This window comes from Phascolarctos cinereus, unplaced genomic scaffold (genome assembly GCF_003287225.1).
Source record: "Phascolarctos cinereus isolate Bilbo 61053 unplaced genomic scaffold, phaCin_HiC Scaffold_3;HRSCAF=262, whole genome shotgun sequence".
In the NCBI taxonomy this organism is placed as follows: Eukaryota; Metazoa; Chordata; class Mammalia; order Diprotodontia; family Phascolarctidae; genus Phascolarctos; species Phascolarctos cinereus.
Window position 1 is genome coordinate 106897008 of NW_027555736.1, and position 20256 is coordinate 106917263.

Here is a 20256-nt window from a genome sequence, read left to right on the forward strand (position 1 = left end):
GCCACATGTGGCCCTCTAGGTCCTCAAGTGAGACCCTTTGACTGATTTTATTCTGTGAAGTCTGGATTCAAAGAGTCTCAACTGAGGACCTAGAGGGCCACATGTGGCCTCGAGGCTGAAGGTTCCCCACCCTTCGATGCTAGCTGGAAAGAAGGTAGGACTCTATCCCTGCCCACAGGAAGCTTACATTCTAATAAGGGAACCAGATATAGATAGACATGAATCATTCTAATACAAAGCAGAGTGTGATTAGTGGGGGGGGGGGAAGGATGAGGAGAGAGAATTTGATTTTTTTTTGTACTCTGAACTATAATTTCATCATTATAGGAAGTTCGTGGTGAAAAACCCCCTTGGTTTAATTCGAATCAGCACCTTCTCAATTTATTGGGGTGGGGGAACACTGAAAGATTAAATAACATGCCCTTGGTCCCATAAGCAGTTTTGCTTCAGAGAAAGAATTTGAACCCAATCTCCGACTCCAAGAAAGGAAACAAGTGCTTATGAAGCACCCCTACATTCCAGGCACTGTGCTAGGCACCTTACAAATACTTAACCCTCAGACAACCCTGAGAAGTAGGTGCTATCCTTATTCCTATTTTACAGTTGAGGAAACTGAGTCAGGCAATGGTTAAGTGACTTGCTGAGGGTCACACAGCTCTTAAGAATCTGAGGCCAGGAAAAAAAAAAAGAATCTGAGGCTAGGATTTGTTGCTAGGTTTTCCTGACTGGGCCCAATGCTCTACCTATTTCACCGCCATGATGACTCTCATTTGAATTGAAATAGTTCATATTTCACATTTCTATAGCACTTTAAGGTATGCAAAAATACTTTCCTTTTAACAAACCTATGAAAAAAGGAAGGAATTATTATCTCCATTATATAGGTGAGGAAACTGAAACTCAGGAGGTAAATGACTTGCCCACAGTCACATAGCAGAACTTGGGTCCAGGTCTTTGGACTCCTAGACCAATCATTCCATTGCATGAATGCTGCTTTTTGAACCAGAAAACTAGGGTGCAAGCCCCAGCTTTTATAATCATGACACTAGGCATGACTCTCTGGAGTATTTGTTTTCTCATCCGTAAAATGGGTATAATAATATTGCACTACTTATGTCACAGAGTCGTTGCAAGAATTATGGTCATCAAATTACAGATTTAGAGCTGGAAGTGGCCTTAAAGGACATGGAATCTAACCCCCTTATCTTATAAATGATTAAGGTACTTGCCCAAACTCCCACCAAGATTTGAACCCAGAGCCCCTTACCCCAAAGCCACACTACCATGAAATGCAATGGAAAGAGTCCTGAATTTAGAATTGGAGATCCCAGGTCCAGATCTTGACTTGTAACTGACTACTTACATAGTCATCGGTCACTCACTTAACGTCTCTGGGCCTCAGCTTCCTAAGCTGTTAAATGGGTAGTATTTTTCATCGATGAATAGGGAGGAGGAAGGAGAGGACAGATCATTTCAGACAGAGGGCAGATATAACCAAGTTACAGAGGTGGAAAATCAAGGGGAAAAATCCAGGAAAGAAGCACTTGAAGAGTAGATACATCTATAAAGGTAGGTTGAGGCTATCTTGTGGTCAAGGAATTTGGACTTTATGTTGTGGGCCCCTGGGAACCACAGAACACCGACAGCATCGGAATTCTGTCTCAGGAGACTTGATCTGAAAATGTATGTAGGGTGAATTGGAGGGAGCTCACTTTAGACAGCTTCGGTCTTTTCAATAAAGTTGGATGGGGTCCTCTACTGGGTACAGGGGCTAACAGGATCGGGGATTTGAAAAGTAGAATATTTTGGTAAGAATAGTCACTAACAGGAGGACACAAGCCCTACAGCACAGCCAAGGAGGCTTAGCTGGGGCCGGGGAGTACACCTCTGTAGCCCACGTGCTTGGCTTCCACAGAGCAGCACATCTGCCTACACATCTGGCCTCCTCCAGAGAACAATCAGGAGATCAAAGAAGAACTTCTGACAACTGATTTCATTTTGAAAGGGCTGACTAGCTGGATCTCTGCCAGATTTATTCATGCACTCCATTCACTCACTCATTCATCTAATCATGTATACATACACATGACCGTGCACATTTATAAGATGGTATTATGGGCAGCCAGGAGGCTTAGTGGATAGAGCACCAGGACTGGAGTCAGGAGGACCTGAGTTCAAATCGGGGCTTAGACATTTACTAATTGTGTGACCCTGGGCAAGTCACTTAACCCTCTTTGCCTCAGTTTCCTCATCTGTAAAAAGAGCTGGAGAAGGCGATGGCAAACCAGCAGTATCTTTGCCAAGAAAACCCCAAGTGGGGTCATGAAGAGCTGGACATGACTGAAAAATGATTGAACAACAACATTGTGGCTGTTATAGATAGTAGAGAACTGACCTGGGTTCTAGTCCACCCCCTGACCCATCCTAGCTATGTGACCCTAGGCAAATCACTTATCCTTTCAGTGCCTCAGATAGGTCTTTAAGAATAGAAGTTTCTGAGAAGCTTCTGGCCTGCATTCCTCACTGGGAGCTCCCTATAAAATCACAAGTTCAGGTTAGTTCCAAATATTTGTCTGTATAAATCTATGTATAGATACATGCATACATAATACACACATATGTATACACATGTACATATATGTACATATGTGTATAGCCTGCCCTGTGGCCAGAACTATAACCAGCAGTGGGCTGGGCTCTTCCCCAGGGCACTGGCCTTCTGAGAGTGGGGGTGGGGGAGCTATTTTTCCTCCGTTAAGTGATCACCAACCTGCTGCCTTGCCTTGAGACTGGACTGATGTTATGGGGTGCCGCTGCTCCCAGTCACCACCCCTGGGTCATATCTCCACAACATCTATACCCTGAGTATCACCTTCCCTCAATCAACTCTCAACTGAAATTTCTCCAGGCAGCCACGACTAGGCCTGCATGGTACCTAGAGTGTGGTAGCATTTGCTTGTTCTAATAACTAACAGTCTTTATCCACTTAATTCATTTGTTTCTCACAGCAACTCTGGGAGGGAGGTGCTATTTATTATCTCACACACATACACACACACACACACACACATTTTACAGATAAGGAAACTGAGGCTGAGAAATGTTAAATGAGTTGCCCAGAGTCACATGGATAGTATCTGAGGAGACATTTGAACTCCAGTCTTCCTGACTCTAGATCTACCATTCCTTATCTGTCTCCCTGTTTTGATCAAATTTATAGAATGTCTATATGAGCTGAAATGCTTGCCTTCCTTCCTGGATGAGAGTTTTATCACTCGTATAGATACAGCAGCATGCTCAGGACAGGACCATTGTGTGAAGTGAAAGTCAGGTGAGTGCCGTAGGGATTGGTGGGGGGGTTGCTCCACCACAGACTACCTGCATGACTTTGAGCAAGTCACTCTGGGCCTCGGTTTCCTTATCTGTAAAATGAGGTCATTGGACTTGATAGCTTCCAGGGGCCCTTCCAGCTCTGAATCTGTGATCTTATCAGATTGGGATGCCCAGAAAAATAGCTGGCTTAAACAGAACATAGACTCTCTGCTTATCCATAGACTGAAAACTACCCCCCCAATCCACCATCCTCCCCCCTTCCCTCCCCACACAGGTCTTTACTTGGCAGGAGCTGCTGACTGTCCTGCAGTCTCCTCCTGGCTTCTCCCAAAGAAGCACTGTTTTTGTGAGTGCTTGCGTGTGGTTCTGAGTTTTGGTTTCTCTCCATGCAGGTGTGTGGCGGGGGGGGGGGGGGGAGAGAGGGAGAGAAAGAGAAAGAGAGAGAGAGAGACACACACACACACACACACACACACAGAGAGTCTGGGCCTCAGTATCCATCTGTGTCTCTGTGTGTGACATCCCACCTCATGCTGTCCGTGCCTGCCTGCGTGTGTACCTCTCTGTCTTAGGTTTTGTGTTTCAACATGTTATCTCTGGGGCGGGGAGGTGGAACAGGTGATCTATTCTTATTATTTCTCACAATGGAGATGAAGGGAGTTGTTGAAAGTCACAAAACATAGACTATTAGAGCTGGGGGGGACCTTAAAGATCATCCCAACCCGCTTCTTCATTTTACAGATGGGGAAATGGAGGCCAAAAGCAGGGGAAGTGAGTGGTCCAACATTACACAGCTTATGTTACCTGCCATGACCACCATACAATACTGTGACTGGATGCACCCCCAGCACTAAATATTAAATGGAGGAACCTCTGGAATGAGGGTAGTGTCCAGATGAAGGGATACAGGGAAGGATGAAGGGATGGTGGGACAGAGGGACAAGTAATACATTTAGCTGAGCATTAGACCAAGTGAGTACTTTATAATTCCTGGCACCCCGAGACTATTGAATCTTTGTCTCTTTGTCTCCAGCACCTAGCACAGGTTTGCCACAGAGCAGGCACTTAAATGCTAGTTGACTGATTATCACCTTTCCGTACCTTTGTTCACACCTTGAATGGCCTCCCTCTATTCTATCCACAGAACTAAACCCATCTTTCCAAGTCTCATTCAAGATCTACCACTTCATCATAAAATCAGAGCTTCAGAGCATTCTAGCTACAGCTCAATTGCTTTATTTTACACATGGAAAACTGAGGCACAGATCAGGGAAAAATAACTTGTCCTAAGTCATGTGGATAAAAAGTAGCAGAGCAGGAGTTCAAACCCAAGCATTCTGGCACCAAAGCTACTTTCTTTCTTTTTTAAGCACTTTTATTTAAAATTTTGAGTTCCAAATTCTATCCCTTCTTCCCTTCCCTCATCCCGGAGATGGCAAGTAATCAGATATAGGTTATACATGTGCAATTATGTATAACATTTCCATATTAGTCATACCAAAACTACTTTCACAAAGCCTATCCGTACCACCCTAGTCCACAGTGACTGGCCCTTCTCTGAAATGACACTGCCAAATCAACAAGCATTTATTAGACACCTACTTTGTACAGAGCACTGTGTTCTAGGCACTGAGGGAGTTTATATACGGCATAGTCCCTACCCTCAAGGAGTATACAGTTTAATATTGGGCTAAGACACCAACACTGATAGGTACAGTGTAATATGCAGTATTACATGATAAATATATGAGTTACAAATCAAAGCAGGTGGCTAGGTGGCGCAGTGGATACAGCTGGGCCTGGAGTCAGGAAGACTCATCTTCCCGAGTTCAGATCCTGCCACAGACACTTAGTAGCTATATAACCCTGGGCAAGTCACTTAACCCTGTTTGCCTCAGTTTCTTCATCTGTAAAATGAGTTGGAGAAGGAAATGGCAAACCCATTCCAGTATCTTTGCCAAGAAAACCCCAAATGGGGTCACAGAGAGTCAGACACAACTTTAAGGACTAAACAACAATAGAGTTTGGGGAGAGAAGTAATAAAAACAATAAAACTGGAAAAGTAGGGTGGCTTAGGCTCCAGGAAGGCCTTGAATACCAAGCAAAGGATCTGAAGCATCCTTGAGCACCACCCAACTGGCACTTAGTACATGAAACCTGGTATCTGGGGAATAACAGATTTAGAAACCTAGCAGACCATCTGGTCCAACCTCTTCATTTTACAGATGAGGAATGTGAGGCCCAAAGAGGCTATACCGCTTGCTGAAGGTCACACAGGAAGTAAATGGCAGAGCCAGATCTATCTCCAAACCCAATGCTTGTTCTAGATTATTCAATTCAAGAAATATTTATGAAGTGCCTGGGAGTCCTGCCCCTCCCTCCCCAGACAGACCCAGCATCTCCTGCCTCCCCATAGGGGGCAAACATTGAGTGGGCATACAGGAGAACTTAAGATAGATTTGCCAGCTAATCAATCCCTCTTTCCAGACACAAAGCCAGTGTAAGCAAAGGATCCTCTCTGAACCTTCATATACATACAAATACAGACACAGACACACGCACACGCACACACCCTATGCACACAGACACCCAGAGCTAATGTTTGCAGGCAGAGGGGTGGGGGTTGCCTCTGGGCCTCTTGGGGGGTGGGGCCCCATGAAAAAGGAAGGGGGCACCTGCTGCCTCCCACACACTGTCACTGGTTGCTGGGAAACAAGTGGCTGGCCAGATCCCATCTCCAGAGCCATCTGACATCCACCCAGTGGCCTGTTTCCCAGCTGGGGAAATCCTAAATCGTATGCAACATGTATGCTGTTCTCACAATCACAGGCCCAGGCCTGTGTACGTGGGTGTGCAAATGAGCATCTGTATCTGGCTCAATGGCTAGGTGCACATCAAAGCCTAGATGAGGACATCCTAGCCCACACTCAGGGTTTGCTCTAAGAGGTCATAGGAGGAAATCTGGGGCCAGTGGAGGGAAGGACCTGTCTCTTGTCTCTCTTCTACCTCCAAACACCCCATTCTGCAGAAGTCTGGCATGTGACCACTGACACCGCCATTTGGATGGGCGTTCAAACATATGTTCCTTCTCTCTCTGGTTCAGCTTTGCCCATGTATGCCCAGCATCGGGCCCATAATACACACATACGCACACACACACACACACACACACACACACACACAGAGGCATGCATCTACAGGGACATATAGACACAGACATACAGAAACAAATACATATACACACACAGAAAGGCATACCATACACACAGACACACCCGCACAGATGGCCTTACCAACTCCCCCTTTCTAACCAATCAGTTTCACCCTGATGGGCCTCAAAAAAAAACCCAAAGACTCAAAATAAACAAAACCCTCAATCCCCAAAACCGAAGTCCCATCATGAAAATACAATAAAGAAAATGTCTTCAGTGAACAAGTCTTAAAGGCATCCAAAATTCCAGTTTTTTACCCCAAATCCACAGTGAGGAAGGGAGCAAAGGCGGAGCCCCAAGCAGCCCACTCCTTGATTCCTAATCCCCTGACTCCTCTGCCCACTTCCACTGTGTGTCTAATGCTGGGCTCCCTGGGGGTCCCCAACAAGCTAAGAGTTCTCCTCCCCTCTCCCTTTCCCCTCCCCATCCCTACACCTGCCCTTCCTCTCTGCTGGCCTTCCTTCCCCCTCTACTCTTTCCATCCTTGCCTCTCCTTTCTTCTTACCTCCTCTCTGTCCCTCCCCTCTCTTCTCCTTTCCTTTCTACTTTTATATCTCTCTTCTTCCCTCTCCTCTAATTCCCTTGGGTCAATATCACTGACTAGTCCAAGAGCCTGACCAATGAACCATGGAGTGTTTCTAAGGAAAATGGGCCCAGAGTCTTGGTGGTGAGGGACTGAGGAAGGGAAAGGAAACAAGCATTTATTAAGCACCCACTATGTGTGAGGGACTGTGCTAATGCTTTACAAATATCTCATTTGATAACCTGGATTGGGCTAAAGTAGGAGGCAGAAGTGCTGGGGGGATGGGATGGGAGGGAAGAGGCACAAGGCAAAGGCAAAGTAGGGGTAATGGAGAAGCACTGGAGGGCACCTGATGGGCAGTTACTGCCTCCATCCCATGAGACTCAAATCCCCAAGCTATTGGCAACCTTTTGTGTCTTCTAGGGTGAGAAGGTATTTAAAGAAAACCATCACCTCCCTGGGCTTATGAACCTTTCTGTCTGGTCTCTGAGCTCCCACTTTTCCTGTCCCCAGTGCTAACTCTGAGGCTCAGTCTCCCCCAAAGAAAGCCTACCCTTTCTCTACCACTCAGCAGGCCTCCAGTCCTCAGCTATCCTCCTCCATAAAGCTCTTCCCCATCAAAGGCCCTTTTGCTAATATCACTGGAGGCCTGCCCTAAGGCTCTAATTACTTCTCCTCCCTTCTTTGCTGGGGGCTGGCCAGAAACTGACCTCTGGGGTTTGCCTGAAGTCTCAATAATACTAGGCCTGCAATCCAGGCAGTGACCCTATGGCCACTCTCCCTCTGCGAGTCTTTCGGGACCAGGAACTCCAGAGAGAGACCTACCTGCATTATATCTTGTTTATCTTATTCCTCTGGCTCCGTGAGCCCCCTCTCCTAGTGCCAAGAGCCAATCCCAAGTCAGGCCAGGCCAGAAGGGGTCTGGGCAGAGGCTTCTGGCACTGTCCCCTTGACTAGCTCCTGGATTCTGAGTCTGCCAGGGCCACCCATCTGTCACTTTCTCCTTTCCAACCCTCAAGATTAAATTCATTGCCTTTTAAGAGAGCCAATCATCTGTGTTTTTCTCTTCTCCTCCCTGTCTCCCCCCCACCCCAACCAGCTTTGCCTTTTCTTATTAGAAATTAAACTCCATGGAGCTTAAGACTTCTAGGGAGAGACCAGGGCTGGAGGGAAGGAATGTCCAGTCCAGAAAGAACCGCTGGTGGTTGGCCACGTCACTTTCCCCTTCACCAGCTCTGACTCCTGTTCTTGTGATTTTTTCTAGGGAACCAGTGGAAGTTTAGGAAGTTAACTCCCCCCTACTCCCACATCTACTCTGGCTCCCCCATTGATTCAGTCCCCAGCTCTCCTAGGATACCCTGTCCAATGCCACTGACCCCATCTGGCCCAGGCCCCAGTGCAGAGATGGAATAAAATAGCCATCCCATTACCCAAAGCCTGGTTCAAAGTGAGGGACAGGAAAGGCCAGCTTAAGCCCCTTGGGGCTGGAAAAAACTCAGCTCCAAAGGGCTCTGATGACAAAACATAAGGCTGGAGGGGGGAGGGCATCCTCCCCACATGCCACGACGGATGATACAACATCAGCCATGTTGCTACCAAAACAGCAAGTGCCTTACAGGAAGCGCTGTGGAAGCCCACGACATCCTGGCACAGCCTGGTCTGGCCCAGCTGAGTCTGAAGGTGCCCAGGGCAGCTAAGTAGAGCTCCCCTTGCTCTCTGAGATAACAGAGTCAACCCGCTCAGAAGGTTCCCAGAGCCATCAGCCCTCTCTCGAAACCACAATTAGATATTCTCCCCAACTCAGGGAGAATAAAACCAGAAAGGGCAAAGCCAGGATTCAGGGGCTGGGTGGGTAAGACTGGACAAGGCAGGAGCCGCCAAGCCTGGAAAGCTACCCATCCCTCTGTCTGTGTGTCTGGCTCTAAAGCCACAGGGCCCTGAAGTTTGTGTGATTTCACTGCCCAATGTGCTCACACTGAGAGTAAACCTTAGATCCTTCCCCTTACTGTATAGGTGCGAACACATATGCATGTGTACATGATAGTACTTACAACCACACACACAGAACACGGGCATGTACACATACATATACCAAGGCATACTCATATCACACCTCTTCAGGCACACATATTCAAACACACAATCCACAGGTACACATACATGAACACATATGTGCTGCCTCATGTCCTCATGTAACATAGTACAGTATGATAGCCAGGCAGCGCAGCATAAGGCCCAACACCCATTTTTTTCAGGGTCCTTTGATTCTGTTACCATAGGTATAAAATACCCAGGAACTCTTACCCCACTGGGAGGGGGTATGGATACCAACATGAGGGAGGTAAGATGATAAGGAGATTTGCCGACCATCTGTCTGCCTGCCTCTGGGCTGGTGGCCGCCACGGAAGCCTGGCCTTCTCCCTCACTCTCCCTCTCTGCCTTCGTTTTTCCTCTTGCCCCTGGATCAATCAGGGCTTTTCCCAAAAGCTCATCACCCAAGCCTCAGCCGCCTGCTCCCTGCTCCTGCCTCCTTGCCCTCAGACCCTGGAACCCAGCACACAGCCAACCAACTCTGGATCACGGAAAAAGCATGACAATTACAGCAAGCCCTGGGCACACTACACACTGCTCTGGGCCACCCTCCCTCCCAGAGCCGGGTGCTTTGCTACAAGAGACTGGGCTAGGCTGGGGGATGAGGGCTGGTGGGGGTGGGGGGTGTGCTGCAGAGGGGTGTCTGCTCCTTACCATAGAGGGTGCTCCGGGTGATCTGTCCCCCCATGGCCGGCAGGGTGTGGGCACTGCCACCTCGGGGCCTCTGTCACAGAGGGTTGGTGCTGGTGGGGACCTCCCTAGGGGCAGGCATGACCGGCAGCTGGCATCGCTCTGGCACACACGCAGACTCACAGCCTGAACAGCTCAGTGCCTGCTCATACACACACACACACACACACACACACACACACACACACACACACACACACACAAACACACACCGCTAGCTAATGCACTGCTCACCGTCTCCAGCAGCTTCCACCCACTTTCAGACCCTCCCTCCTTCCTCCCCCCTCTCCTGGTACAGGCAATAGGAGCTGTCATGTTTATTTACATAAGGAGGAGGAGACTGGAGTCTTCCTGAAATAGACAGAGAGTGCAGAGCCTTCTGTTGATGCAACAGCCCCCTATGTAGAAACTAAACCCAATGTGTGATATGCTTACACACCTATCACCTACACATGGAGTCACACTCACAAGGACATCCCATCCCATCTACCATGACACACATTCACACCTGCTCTATACAAAGGCTCACACCCTTCACATATTCACAATTCCACACACATAGCCTCACACACACTAGATGACACACATTCAAACACAGTTGTATACTTCATGTGTACATACATTTACATACATGTAACACACTCTCATGTATCCAAAAGACAGCATATTCAAGTGGGAAGGGACCTCAGGGACCATGTATTGTAACACATGTGGACATGCACATAGTCTCACTCACACACATACACACACATTCATTGCATCCATATGTGTATACACACCACACTGCATGCATTCACAAGGAGTCTCAGGTTCTCTCTCTCTTCCTCCATACTCTTTGCTTCCCTTCCTTCCTCCCTCTTTCTTTCTCTCACTCCCTCTCCACTCTTTCCTTCCCTCCCTCCTCTCTCCTTCACTCTTCTTTCTCTCTGTCTCTCCTTCCTTCCTTCCCTTTCCCTTCCCTCCTCTCCCTCCCCTCTTTCTCTCTCTCTCATTCTTTCCTTCCCTCCCTCCCTCTCTCTCACTCACTCTTTCCTTCCCTTCCTTCCTCCATATTTCTCTCTCTCCCTCACTCTCTATCTTTTTTCCCCCTCTCTCCTCTCTCTGCCTTCCCTTTCCCTCTCTTGCTCTTACACTTTACACACACACACAAACACACAAACATACACACAGACCTCCCCATCTTCAATACTACATTCTCAATAGAACCATCCCAGGAACAAGGCAGGGTATCCCAAAGCAATGGGCTGCTGAGCGTGGGGAATAGAGTCAAGGGAAACTGCATAGGGTGATATAGAGTCCCCTATACCTTGGCAGAAGGTGACAGACATCAGGGACAAAATGAGATTGAGACACAGAGTCTAGATCCCATGCCCAGCAGAAATACTGAAAGAAATGGGAAGAGAGGAATCTTCTCTTGAGGAATAGCATACCTGCACACTAGGGTCCCTAAAGCGCCTTCCCTACCTACTCTTTTGCTCTGTAAGGCAGCTGTGACCTCTACTGCCCCATTGTCTGAAGGGTTCAGTGTTAACCAGCTGCTGTTAGATTCTTAGCCAGAGAGCACTGAGCAGTCCAGGGGCTATCTTCCCAAAAGGTCATTACCTACACACATATATCATGTCCGGCCCCAGCCAGCCCCCACCTCCTCCCCAGGCCTGGCACAAGCTCTGGGGCCAGAATGTTTCCAGTTTCAGCCTCAGGCAGAGGCTGAGTGGGTGAAAAATGGGAGCAACTGCTTCTGTGGAGCAGAGGGCCAGAAAGGGCAGGATTATGTTATCAGATGGATGGTCCAGGTCTCTCAAACGGATAGGACAGGACAAAGGTAAGGAGCTGAGTCAACATTTTCAAGGGATGAGGAGAAATCAATCAGCCACCACATAGGAGGTCCCTGTGGCTGACTTCCCTTCCTTTTGCCAGGAGAGCTAGTGAGGAGGGAGCATCAGGGTACTGGATGTCGGTCCCTGGGAAAGGGATTGTCAACCAAGTCCAGGGAAGCAGGAGGGGAAGGACCCATTTCATTCATCATCCTGATTCCCTTGCTGACCCTCAGCCTGGTGATGTATCAGTAACAGATAATATGCAGGAGCCAACTCAAACAAGCCCATTGTTAAATTCTCAATGTGAGCATTTTCATCCTGATTCCCTTGCTGACCCTCAGCCTGGTGATGTATCAGTAACAGATAATATGCAGGAGCCAACTCAAACAAGCCCATTGTTAAATTCTCAATGTGAGCATTTTTACACCTCAGAAATCAGCAAAAGTTACAAATCAAGGCTTAATTTATTGTTTTGTGAATTGTCTAGACTTAAGAAAGTGATGAAAACTTATTAATAATGCAGATTAAACTTAAAAGGGTAATATATACATAGAGCTACATATATATTTGGAGAGCTGGTTGTTAAACATTTACTAGCATACCACAGGTTATATGTCTGAGCTTTCAATGGCTAATGTTCCCATTCACCAAACACCCCCCTCCCAGCAGCCCTGCATCAGAAAGAAAATCCCCTCTGGCACTGAGTAGAAACCAGTTGTGACCACACTTACATATGTGTGTGTCTATGTGTGTGTGTGTGTGTGTGTGTGTGTGTATGCATAGGTATATGTATATATGTGCTATATGTACATATAGGTATATGTATATATACTATATGTATATCTAGTGTATATATACTATATGTATATCTAGTGTACATATATACTATATGTATATCTAGTATATATATATATATATACTGTATGTATATATATGTATATCTTCATCATCATCATTGCTAGTATTTGTGGTGAACTTTGAGGTTTGCAAAGCACTTTACAAATATTAACTCATTTTATCCTCACAAAACCCTGGGAATTAAGTGCTATTATTATCTCCATTTTACTGATAAGAAAACTGAGGGAGGCAGAGGTTAAGTGACTTGCCCAGGATCATATAGGTAATAAGTGTCTGTGGCTGGATTTGAACTCAGGTCTTCCAGTCTCCAGTCCAGCACTCTATCCATGGTGCCCACACATGCCCACACTTCTACTCTGATAGAACATAAGCTCTTTGAGGGCAGAGACTGTCATTTTTGATTTTGTATCCCAGAGCTTAGCACAGTGCCTGGCACATAGTACGTATTTAATGAATGCTTGTTGATTTATTGTCTGATTGATATGTACATACATGCACAGATTTCTTTTATTTATCTTAAATGGTTTCAAGTGTTTTTGTCCTACCTACCTACACTTAATTGTTGTTGTTCAGTCATTTCAGTTGTGTCTGACTCTGCGTGACCCTTTTCGAGGTTTTCTTGGCAGAGATACTGGAGTGGTTGACCATTTCTTCTCCAGCTCATTTTACAGATGAGGAACTGAGGCAAACAGGGTTAAATGACTTGCCCAGGTCCCACAGCTAGTAAGTGTCTGAGGCCAGATTTGAACTCAGGAAGACGTGTCTTCCTGACTCCAGACCTGATACTCTATCTACTATGTCATCTAGCTGCCCCCTACCTAAATTTGATAAGAGTTGAACTCTGTCTTATGCTTCTGGATCTGCCTAAGGTCTGGATCAGGGCTAAGTCCCGAATATAATACAACAAACAATTATTAAGCACTTACTGTATGCAGAGCACTGTGCCAAGAGTCTAGGAGAGGTGAGAACTTTACATAAATAAGACAGTAACAACCTCAAGAAGTTCATAGTCTAGAGGGGCAGTAGGTGCTAAAAAAAATTGCTGAATATTGTCCACATTTCGCCTGGACGTGGGATTCCATTCGGGTAAGGAATTCCTGGTGAGAAAGCTCTACAAATGCACATCTACACCTTACAGTCTTAGAGGGCTGCCTTAGGCACCGAGAGGTTACGTGTCTTACTCAGCATGAGCACAGTATGAATCAGAGGCAAGGCTTAAACTGAGGGCTTCTTATTTCTCTATCCACTAAGCCACACTCTCACCATCAGCATCATCAATAGGGACTGAATTGGTTATTTCTTTAGTACAGGAAACTCCAGGGGGAAGGAAACTCCCTCTTCACTGTAAGCCAACACCCTCTCTGCAATTTATAGTCAGAAGGTGTGAAATTCCCTGCAACACTGGAGAGAGCTAGAATCAGATTGAAATGTAACTGGGAAGTGTTTAACAAAATAAAAATACGACATGACCTAGATAATGTTAATTTATGGTTTTCTGAGTCAGTATCCAGCCCTAGACATCAGTGTCTATTTGACTTTGGCACCAGTGTGAACATTAAGAGGCTAAGAGATTCATCCAAGGTCTCATAGCAAGTATGTGTCAAAAGCAGAACTTGAACCCAGGTCTTCAAGACTGGCTCTCTATCTAATCTGTCATGGCTCCTGATTGTTATTCTTATTATCATCATCATTAATTATGATTACTAATAATAATTATTGATAATAATAAAATTATTATTGTTATGACACATATTGGCTGTGATCCTGAGTAATAAGTCACTTAACTTCTCCATTCTCCAGACTCTGACCTAACTTTCCAGTCCAACTGGACATTACTCCTCCTCCATACTCTGTGATCCAGTCAAATTGGCCTTCTCTCTGTTCCTCACACATATAACACTCCATCTCCATCTCCAAGGCTTTGCATTGGCTGTGCCCCATAAGCCTGGAATGCATTCTTTCCTAACTTCCACTTCACAGAGTCCTTCCCTCTCTTCAAAGCACAGCTCAAGCACCATCTTCTGTTACTGATCCCTCCTAAGCACTAGTGCCCTCTCTCCCAACTACCCTATGTTTAACTAATATGTGTGAATATTTGCATTTATTAATGCAATACTTATGACACATGTGTATATATGTATATGTGCATATACACTTGTGCTTGTGAGTAGATATTGTTCCATTCTTTGTACTCATATCCCTAGCGCCCAACACGGTGCCTAGCACACGGAAGGCATTTAATAAATGCATGTTGATTGATTGATTGACTGATTGATATCCGGAGTTTCCTCACCTAAGAAATTGTCTATATCAATGAAATCATAGTTCCAGACCCTATCCTTATAAATATTACTATATTTCTGCAGTTCTATGCATTTTCTAAGGGGCTTTCCCATATAATATCTCATCCGATTGCAAACCTAGTCCCCTCTCCAACATATCACCCTGCTCCAGCTGAAACAGGAAGTGGCACCATCATGACTGACATCACTGCTTGCTCCTTCTGAGCTTCCCATCCCTTCCCTCATTCCAGTCAGAGGCTCCAAAGCTGAGCAAATGAAAACCTTTGGTTTCTCAAGGGACGCTTTCCCACCCTTCTCTCCTACAAGCTTCCCTCGCCATGGCCATTCTCACATTCCCAAATTGCCTCAGGGCCTCCTCCAGACCCTTCTACCCATTCTTCAGAGAAAATCGAAACTTGGAATTGTGTTGCCTCTCCCATCACCCTGAATCCTTCTCTCTTTTACTCAAAGAAGCTGTCTAACCACACTGTGAACAGGCCACATATGGGAATTACTGGCTATGAAAAGATATTATTCCAACTAACTATAAACCTGAACCTGAATTATAACTACAACTCAGGGTTCCTCACTTCCAGTTAGAGTCAGCATATTGGAATGAAGAGGGTAGGCGAACTTAGTCATAGGGAGGAGGGGGAGGAAGATAGAAGATATACCAAGGGTGAACACCTAGAGAGATCCAGAGAATTTTGGATAGTGATGGAGGAAAGCCTAGGTAGTAATGCCATCCCCAGAAGAGCATAGCCATTAGTTTCTGAAGACTAGAACAGGACATGGGATTTAAATATTTGTTTATTCATTTTCAAAATCTGCACCAAAAGAAAAATGGTTTTTGTCTATGAGTTGCTTCTGAAAAGGCCGAGGCCTCTGCTCTCATCTCTGGGCTAGAGCCCAGGACTACTAACCCCCTGTTTCTGCTCTCCCAAGGTCAGGCCAAGAGCCAATGCCAGATCTGCAAAGATAGCGTGGCTTCTCTGACAAGAACAAAGTAAAGATGACGGAGCCCAGGGACATTCTCATCCTGGAGACAGGTGTCCCATCAGTGAGAACTGCCACCAGTCATTTCAATGAATACACCCTGTGTGAACAGGGAGGGAGGGGCAATGGTTATGGGGATGCAAGAAGCAACTTGAATTGTGAAGGCCCTCTGATGTCCTCAGTCCCGATCGAGTCTCACTCAAACACATTTATCCATATGTATACATGTGTATGCATGGGTGTGTGTCCTATGTACACATGCATATACCCAAACACACTCACACATGTCCATGTTTATTGATATGCACACATATATAGACACTTCCTGAGGGGTCCAACAGTGGTGCTAGAAATTTCCACCCCAGCCCATACTCACTGTAGCAAATCTAAGCTGGGGAGCAAAAAAAAGAACCACGATCGATTAGTGCACATTTTCTGCCTCTTTTGGCCCTGGCATCTTCAGAGCCTCTATTAATAGTAAACATTTGTTTCTGACAACACCAACATCGATGGGACCTAAGAGCTCCTTGGTGGGGATGGATAAGCCCGGCTCAATCTTGCTCACAAGCCTAGCTGAAAGGGAGTGGGAGGCAGGGTCAGAGGAGGCTTTGGCCCAGAAAGGAGACCTGAAGTGAAGATATGTTCCCCCAGTTACTCTATTCTAAAGCAGAGAATATTTATTTTTAATGCAATTCTATGAATGTCAAATATACATACATATATAATACATACATTAATATATACAACATATACTAGTACAAGGCCAAGGAGAGGTACTTAGGGGGCCTCCTTTAACAAAAAGAAGAACAGTTTGTCTGGAAATGGTTAACTCCTAAAATACTGGATGACAGTTGTTTTAGGTAAATAAGTTTATAATAATCTTGTCTGCACTGTAGCTCACCCAGCAAACATGGACTTTTCACAGTATAAACATAAATTTGTCCCAGTTATTCTAATGGCCAAATTACTGAAGTCTTAATTAATTAAATTTTACTGTTTTGAATCTGAAACATAAGCCTGTGGGGTAGAAAGGGAAAGTGAGAAGAAAATCCTTCTTTTTATGAGAAGGACAAGAGAGAATAAGCGCCATATTCTCCTTGGGGAGCCCCTGGTCGGGAGGCGTAGGAGAAAGACATGGCTTCCATCCTTAGTCTGAGGGAGACAGACACAAACAGTGATACAAGACAGAAGACACACACCAGAGATGTGTAAACATAGGCATGACGGATTCCGGCTGTACATGCTAGAGATCTCAGAATTGGCTTCAGCCTTGGGACTTTGTGCTCGCAGCCCAGCTACAATCAGCCAGGGGTCCCTTGTTCCAACCTCAGTTCTTCCCATAACTCCCCTTGTCCAGCCCCCTCAGGCCAGCCAAACCACATTCCAATTGCCTTGACAGGTTACAACAACCCATTTAGCCGCTCTTAGGCTTCCATGGCTCTGGTGAAAAAGGTTGGCCCCAAGAGGGACCTCTCTCCTTAGCTGTCTCCAAGATCTTCGGGCAGAGAGCAGCCACATGCAAATAAACCATCCCTCTCTTCCATCTCCACCCCCTCTCTGCCCCCTTTTCCAACTGGTGTTCAGGTCCTCCTTTAGAGTAAATGCAACTGAGGACAAATGAGGATACAGCAGTCAGCTCATTCCAGCCCCTTCCTGTGGCCTCCCTCAGCACCATCACAGCCTTGCTCTCCAATCTACCCTGTAGCCTATCTCCCCTACAAAAGACCTACACCTAAGGGACGCTAACTTTTATGACTTCAAGGACTCCAATTTATCCAACCGATTTAATAAGTCTTTCCCGAATTGGAAGACGGAGCTGGTGGATAAAGACAGGGGGGGGAGGGGGAGAGGGAGAGGGGGGTGGGGAGAGAGAGAGAGAGAGAGAGAGAGAGAGAGAGAGAGAGAGAGAGAGAGAGAGAAGGAAGGAGGAGGAGGAGGAAGAGGAGGAGGAGAAGAAAAGAAGAAGAAGAAGAAGAAGAAGAAGAAGAAGAAGAAGAAGAAGGAAGAAGAAGAGAAGAGAGAAGAAGAAGAAGAAGAAGAGAAGAACAAGAAGAAGAAGAAGAAGAAGAAGAAAGAAGAACAAGAAAGAAGAAGAAGAACAAGAAGAAGAAGAAGAATGGAGAGGAGAGGAGAGGAGAGAGAGAGGAGAGGAGAGGAGAGGAGAGGAGAGGAGAGGAGAGGAGAGGAGAGGAGAGGAGAGGAGAGAAGCAGAGGGGAGCAGCAGATCCAGAACCTGCCCTTAGTGAGCACTGCCAGGAAATAGTCATAACCGACATTTATATAGAACTTTGAAGTTTTCAAAACACTTGACCAACATTATCTCATTTGAGCTTCTCAAACACCTTGCAAGGGAGGCATTACAGGCATTATTAATGAGGTGTCCCTGAGCCTCAATTTTTTCATCTGTAAAATGGGGATAAATAATAGCATCCACCTTCCAGAACTGTCATGAGGATCAAATGAGATAATATACAGAAAGTGCCTTGCCACTTTTTTGTTAGCAAAGAATTGGAAACAATGTAGATGATGCCCATGGAATGGGGAATAGCTAACGAAATCATGGTGCACTAATATAATGGTATATTGCCATGCTAGTAAGTATCTGAGGCTAGGTTGTAACTCGGGCCTTCCTCACTCCAGGTGCAGTGCCCAAAATCTATCACATCCTGGGAGATGAACAGCAAAGGTAGAAAGAAGAAAGGGAGGGAAGGAAGGACTGGATACTCTCTGATGACAAAACCATTAGCGTAGGGTTCTGGGACCAGGATGAGTCTCCAGAGAGGAAGTTGGGGAGGCAGGTGGGCGTGACTCCAATCCATGAGATGCTGAGACACAAAAATGGAAAAAAAAAAACAAAAACCTTGGGCAAGGCTAGGAGTGGGGATGAGGGGAACCAAGAGAAAGGAACTGTCTTCATTACCTGCTCCACTTTTCCTCACCTAGACCTGGGGAGTTACCTGGAAAGAAGCCAGATTTGCTCTTCATTGTCCAGAGTAAAAAAAACAAACAACAAACAAATAAAAAAAAAACCCAGAGCATGTGGGAGACTGAACATGTGAACTCAGTCCCACAGGACCCAAACTCCAACTACTAAGTAACTCCACCCATGGTCCTGCCTATATTTGCTGCTCATGCTGGCCCCCTGCCTAGACAGCTGGTCTTTCCCCTCTGCCTATAAGAATCCTCCACCAGTCTCATCCTCTCACAGTGTTAGCTAGGGGCATGGTAACGTAGAGGCTGATTCATCTCTGCACTCAAACTGGTCCAAGATGAATCAAAGAGAGCTGGCAACCCAAGGGTTAATGCAGCAACAGAATAACCAGATAAAACTTGGGCTCCCACCCCCAGACATTTTCCTCCAGAATGGCTTCCTGCAGCTGTCCCAGTCTCCCTATTTACATATTCAGCCATTCACTCCTTAGTCTCTGCTCCCTCCCCTTCTCCCTCCTCCCTCTCTCTCTGGTCTTTTTTCCCCCTCGCTCAAGCTTTCTGTTCCAAGATGCCAGGCCTGGACTCATGTCTTGCATCTTTCCCTCAGGCCCCCAGAGCCTCACATTCTAATAGCAGGGCTGGCCATCTAGACCAGGGACAAGGACAGAGAACATATGGGTCCCCATATGACCCTTAGGCGAGAAATCAGGAAATCTGAGCTTCAGCTTTTAGCAACCTAGGAGCTGTCAGCTGGTGGTCCAAGGAAATATATCAAGCAGTTCTCTACCAATCAATCAATAAAAGCATTTATTAAACACCAACTATTTACCAGGCACTGAGCTAAGACATAAGGATCCAAAGATAAAAGTGGATAGCCCCTGTCCTTGAGAAAATCTAGACGAGGGAAATGGCATATACAAAATATATCAAAGATAATTTGGGGAAAGGGGAGGCACTGGAAGTGAGGGGGATCAGGGAAGGCATCCTACAGAAGGTGGCACTTGAGCTGAGCTTAATGGCAGAAACAAGGAGGGAGGGCAAACCAGGTAAAGGGCACAGCCAAAGCAAAAATCGAGAGACAGGAGACGAAGAGCTATGTATGAAGAACAGTAATAAGGTCAGATTCACCGGACCATGCTTCTGAAGGGGGAAAATGTATAACAAGGCTAGAAAGGCATGTTAGGGTCAGATTGTGAAAGGTTTTAAATAGCCAAACAGAGGAGTTTACCTTTTATCCTAAAGGTGATTAAAAAAAAAACCATTGGAGTTTATTGAGTAGGAGGGTGACATGGTCAAATTTGTGCTTTAAGAAAATCACTTTGGAAGTTAAGTGAAGGATGGATGAGACAAAGACCAATCTATTACAAAAAGATGCCAAACTGGGCCAGCTAGGTGGCACAGTGAACAAAGCACCGGCCCTGGAGAAAGGAGGACCTGAGTTCAAATCCAAACTCTTGACACTTACTAGCTGGGTGACCTTGAGCATGTCACTTAACCCCAACTACCGCAAAGAAAGATACCAA

General features: G+C 46.0%; 1 protein-coding gene across 2 annotated transcripts in view; it reads right to left on the reverse strand.

Moving 5' to 3' along the window:
- The window catches only part of NEURL1 (neuralized E3 ubiquitin protein ligase 1), a 102055-nt gene that overhangs the window by 33855 nt on the left and 47944 nt on the right, over nucleotides 1-20256 (reverse strand). The window contains exon 1 of one of the 2 annotated variants that reach the window (XM_078151078.1): nucleotides 9814-10038. The exons of the other annotated variant lie outside the window; for it this stretch is intronic. Within the exon in view, the coding sequence (XP_078007204.1) occupies nucleotides 9814-9847 (34 nt within the window). The 5' untranslated portion in view covers nucleotides 9848-10038. Of the gene's footprint in view, nucleotides 1-9813; nucleotides 10039-20256 lie in introns of those variants that run through there. 2 annotated transcript variants of the gene reach the window in all.